Below are 5,539 nucleotides of genomic sequence, written 5' to 3'. Positions count from 1 at the left end.
GGCATGAAGAATGAGATGGAGGCGGAAGGGAAACCAAGGAGAGGGGGCGCTTCATGGTGGATTCAGGCACTGCACGGGCCTACTGACTGATGGCGGTAACCAGGTGGGTGTCTCATGTCTGTCATTCCTGTCACTGAACGCATACGGGTAACTACACACACCTCACCAAACTCCTTTTACTGATATGGTAGCCATTATGTTCGTCCACGATTGAGGTGCAAACTACCGAACGAAAATTGTCGTCAAGTTCTTCTCTGTTCACTTTCAATTCCTACCTGGTTGTTAGAGAGGATCCACTGTAATTTTTCGATAAAGAAGAAGGCTCGAGGCTGATGAGCACTGGCCAGCAGTCCTTGATCATCTTGGCCTTGTCTCATTCACAGTTGGCGAGGGGGCCATAGATTGCCCGTTTAAGATCGGACGGCACCAACACGTCAGGTGCGGTTAAATGAAGCTCGTGAGGTAGCTGGAATTTCTACGTATTGGGATGTAACTCTACCTGATCGCAGCTTTCAGGTCGGTTTCTGATGTGAACTAGGCAGGCAGGCAGATGGATCATTGCAGGCGCAATCAATCGCACTCACATTTGGCTAAGTTTTTTTTTTTTTTTTCCTTTGGAAGAGCAGCATCGCTCCTGCTGCCGTACTTGTGCTTGCACCTAGCTCATCTGAACCGGTGCCTCTATTGGCAAGTTGCGAGGATCTCTACCTGTTTTTTACGGCCTCTTTCCCGACTCATGTAACCTCGTAAATGACAACGTGAGACTACAATGGATTTTGTGCTCTAAATCATGAACACGAAAGATGCAGGTCTAGCACATTTATGAAAATCATAGGCCTACTTTGTTTTCTCTTTTCATGGTCGTGCACTCTACACCCTCGTCATCTTTCTTCTCTATATAAACTCCGCACATGCAGTTTGTAAGTTTTTCTGAAAACTTATCCATTTATTCCCCTCGCACACCTGCCTATGTTACATTGTGCACAGTACACCTGATACTGTCAAGTGTCAACAATACCGAACGGAACCATACATTGTTATCACAAGATTTGAATCATACTAGGATAGGGTGGGCCTTCGATTTAGTGACTTAGGGGTCTCCATAAAGTGTCACGTTCCACACTCATGTCACCTCGCTCCACTAGACGTGCATCGTGCCATATATCAAAATTTTAATCCTCCGCCGAAATGTCTATAAGTGAGGGTAGTTCATATGTTTCACACAATTAGGTGTTCTAAAAAATAATTAGGAATTCAGTATAACACTAAAGATGGACTTAGTAAGCAAGATTAGGTGCCCAAATCAAGATTAACACCACGGACACTTAGATTTCTTGAACAACCAACACATAGTTATAAGAGGATATGGAGTCTGGTTAGTGCATAATTATTAGCGTACATAAATCAGAATCTAACAAACCACATTCGGTACTAAGGTAAACGAAGTCTATTAAGAGCTTCCTTACATTCCATTTAAGATTAGGAAGATGTGTAAGCAGACCTCGTTTTGACATATCTATACTATTCTTATTTGAGGGTTCTCGGGTAGCGACATCCAGATTGTTGGCCTTGCAGCTAGTAGAGAAGATGCATTCAGAGCGGGGTAGTGAATTGACCACCAGAAAGCTCAACCACTTTAAAGAAAAACTCATCGACCCTTTAGTATTTTGTCATCTAAAATGCAAGTTATTACTTTTTTGAAAAATTGTTATTTCCATTTCATGTTTGGCTTTCAACAAATAGCACTAGAAAGCTTGACTACTTTAAAGAAAAACTCATCGACCCTTTAGTTTTTTGGCATTCACCCAATGTTTTTAGTCGTGTTGTTCGATTGTGAAGTCTGAATTTTGAAACACAATAGTCATAAATGCATGGTCAATTGGGAGGCGATTTGCCACTTGATGGCTTAGGCATCCCAAATCTTGAAAAGTTTTCTTCCAACCGTTGACAAAGATGGTTATGAGCTTATGGCTTGAATGGGTTGACAACACCAAGCCTTGGATCGGCCTTGCAAACCATGCAATGAAAATGATAGAGATCTCTTTGCGGCAGCTACCATACCGACGGTCGAAAACACTAAGAAGGCAAAATTTTGGACCTCGCCATGGCTAGATGGATCTAGGACAAAGGACAACACACCCAAGCGCTCTTTGAGAAAACAAAAGGAAAGAATTGCACGGTTAAGAAGGTGCTTAAAACAACTTTTGGGTCAACCAACTCAACATTCAACATGGTTTTGACATTGATCACATTCAACAGTTTGTCACGCTTTGGAAATTGAATTCCGGTGTAAACCTCTCCCACGATACGCCCGACAATATCCATTGAAAATTCACAAGTGATGGCATTTACTCGGTCAAGTTGGCTTACAAGATGCAATTTGAGGTCATCATCCCCACCTCTCTCTCAATGCTCCGGTTTGGAGGTCTTGGGCACCCCCTAAATGCAAATTCGTTGTTTGATTGGTGATGCAAAAATACGATTTGGCCGGCTGACCGCCTACCAAATAGGGATTGGCAAAATTGTGGAAATGACCCTTTTTTGCAACCAAGTTCAATATTCGGTGAGTCACCTTCTTTCCAAGTGTCGCTTTAGAACGAAGATTTGGAAAGAGATCCTTGCTTGGTGTAGTTGCCACCATATCCTTCCGGAGCTTTGGGCTGATGAAACATCCATCAATGAGTGGTGGACGGAGCTTGCGCTTGATAATGGAAAGGCGAGGAAGGAAGCGACATCTGCAATCTTGCTTGTTCCATGGGATCTATGGAAGGAGCGTAACGCAAGGGTCTTTAGGCATCATGCCTCTCTCGCAAATGTTGTCATCGCAAGAATAAAGGATGAAGCGTGGTGTTAATGAAAATGGAAAGTTAATTTAAAAGATAAGTCAGGACTAGCGTTTTGACGATTCGGCGCTGATCATTTTTTTTAGCAATTGCACACATGCCAATGAAGAGCCAGAGATATATGTAGGTGCACCCAAATTCGAAAATAGCTTGGTCGACGCTGATAGACTGACAGTGAAACATGGGCAGAAAGTAGCAGCTTTGAAGGTCCGGGGGTTGGAGTGGCAAATTGTCATTACAGATATGCGGCGCACGTATCTAACATGGTGGCCTGATAAATTCCATGCAAGGGGCGCATTCTGCTGGCTGCACATGCTTGGACGACTCCTCTCTCGCTCGCTATATATAGCCCCTCTTCAGCCTGAGGTCTTGTGCATTCCCCACGAAACGTGAAATAATCGATAGACCGGTGCAGCAAGATCGTGAGGTCGCGAAGATGACGAGCGGTGGTGCATTGAGCAGCTGCGGTTTGTTGACGACGATAGTGGCGCTGGGCGTCGCGCTGCTGGCGACGCCGTCGGAGTGCGCGCGCGCCTTCTTCGTGTTCGGCGACTCCCTGGTGGACAACGGCAACAACAACTACCTGCTGACGACGGCGCGCGCCGACTCGCCGCCGTACGGGATCGACTACCCGACGCACCGGGCCACCGGCCGCTTCTCCAACGGCCACAACATCCCGGACATCATCAGCGAGCAGCTCGGCGCCGAGCCCACGCTGCCGTACCTGTCCCCGGAGCTCCACGGCGCGAAGCTGCTGGTGGGCGCCAACTTCGCGTCCGCCGGCGTCGGGATCCTCAACGACACCGGCATCCAATTTGTATGAAGGCCGCATGCAGTTTTAATGTCAATTCAGTTAATCGTTGTGAATTTGTACTGCAAGAGCGAGCATATAAGTTGGGTGTGTTGCACATTTTGCAGGTGAACATCGTGCGGATCAGCAAGCAGCTCAAGTACTTCCAGGAGTACCAGTGGAAGCTGCGCGCCCTGGTGGGCGCGTCCCAGGCGCAGCAGGTGGTGAACCGGGCGCTGGTGCTCATCACCCTGGGCGGCAACGACTTCGTGAACAACTACTACCTCATCCCCTTCTCCCTCCGCTCCCGCCAGTTCTCCCTCCCGGACTTCGTCCGCTACCTCATCTCCGAGTACAAGAAGATCCTCGTCGTAAGCTCCCATTAATTTGTTTTTCCGCGGTAACAGAGTAGACGCGCACCAGCTCAAACTGAAACTGGCGCGTGGATGCAGAGGCTGCACGAGATGGGCGCGCGGCGGGTGCTGGTGACGGGGACGGGGCCGCTGGGCTGCGCGCCGGCAGAGCTCGCCCTCCGGAGCCTCGACGGGCAGTGCGACACGGACTTGATGCGCGCGGCGGAGCTGTTCAACCCGCAGCTGTCGCAGGTGCTGTCGGAGCTCAACGGAAGGTACGGCGAAGGGACCTACATCGCCGCCAATTCCATGCGCGTGCACTTCGACTTCATCAGCAACCCGGCGGCGTACGGGTTCAGGACGGCCAAGGAGGCGTGCTGCGGGCAGGGGCCGCACAACGGCGTCGGCCTGTGCACGGTGGCGTCCAACATGTGCGCCGACAGGGACGAGTACGTGTTCTGGGACGCCTACCACCCCACGGAGCGCGCCAACCGGATCATCGTCAGCCAGTTCATGACCGGATCGCTCGACTACATCAGCCCGCTCAACCTCAGCACCGTCCTCCAGATGGATGCCAGGCTCGTGAACTGATTCATCTGTCTCACGAGAGCACCAGACCAGAGCTAGCAAGCTACTCCAACACTCTAGCTTCGTGATAGTCATAGTAGTACCAGTTTAATTGTCGATCGTTAGCCTTGTTTGGTTTGCTGCTGCATTCTGTGGTTCACGCTGTTCTCGGGTCGGTTTTGAATGGTGGCGTTGTGTACTTGTGTTCGTGTGTTGTTAATTGGAGATCAATAATATATGTGATAGTAACATCTTTGAGACAGAATGACAATTTGACTCGATTTGATTGGGACCGGACTGAAATTTTCGACACCTAAATTCACGAAAAAGGCAAAATTAGCTATGAGCATTTAATTGTGCTGTGAAAAGCAGCGACATGCATACATTTATTTTTATTTTTAATGTTTGGATGAATTCTGGACTTGAATTATTTGTGGCATAGCAAATGTTACTATTGTGTTTTTTTTTCAAATGTTTTTTTTTTGGATCTTGAGATCATTTGTGTGTAACTCCTTGCATGCTAGTCTCTTTCCAAACTTGTGCCAGGAGCTATACGAGTAATGCATTTGCTGATGCCTCTTTTCCCGGGATTACACCAAATAACTTGCCTTATCTTTGTAGAAGTCAGCAATGAGTTTCACAAGAAACTTCTGCTCAAATTCCAAACAAAATGATAGAATAAGAAACACCAAACACCCAGGCAGAAAACAGCGTAACTAGGTCATTGCATCACGATTGTCTTGATTGGGCTTTTGATTATATTCACATATGTCATAGAAAAGATGTTTTGTTGCTAAAGCTATATTTTGACATGTCGTTCTATAAAGGGGGGGCACTAAGTTACCTATAAGTATATCGTCAGGTACAAAGGCTTTGGACAAAGATGGTGTGGTTGAATCTACATGAAGTTCAAGGGAAAATGTATAAATGCACACGGGGTGTTTGGTAGAGGGACCTCTCTCCCCCTTCGTTTTGTTCGTCATGCT

General features: G+C 47.4%; 1 protein-coding gene across 1 annotated transcript in view; it reads left to right on the top strand.

Moving 5' to 3' along the window:
- LOC124705337 (GDSL esterase/lipase LTL1-like) overlaps nt 1-4,577 on the top strand; it is a 7,618-nt gene extending 3,041 nt beyond the window's left edge. Inside the window, exons 2-4 of the mRNA XM_047237072.1 lie at nt 3,329-3,660; nt 3,762-4,004; nt 4,086-4,577. Coding sequence (XP_047093028.1) covers nt 3,329-3,660; nt 3,762-4,004; nt 4,086-4,577 — 1,067 coding nt within the window. The remainder of the gene's footprint in view (nt 1-3,328; nt 3,661-3,761; nt 4,005-4,085) is intronic.
- The last annotated feature ends 962 nt before the right edge of the window (nt 4,578-5,539 follow it).

This window comes from Lolium rigidum, chromosome 4 (assembly GCF_022539505.1).
Source record: "Lolium rigidum isolate FL_2022 chromosome 4, APGP_CSIRO_Lrig_0.1, whole genome shotgun sequence".
Taxonomy (NCBI): Eukaryota; Viridiplantae; Streptophyta; class Magnoliopsida; order Poales; family Poaceae; genus Lolium; species Lolium rigidum.
This window is presented reverse-complemented; position numbering and strand designations above follow the sequence as displayed.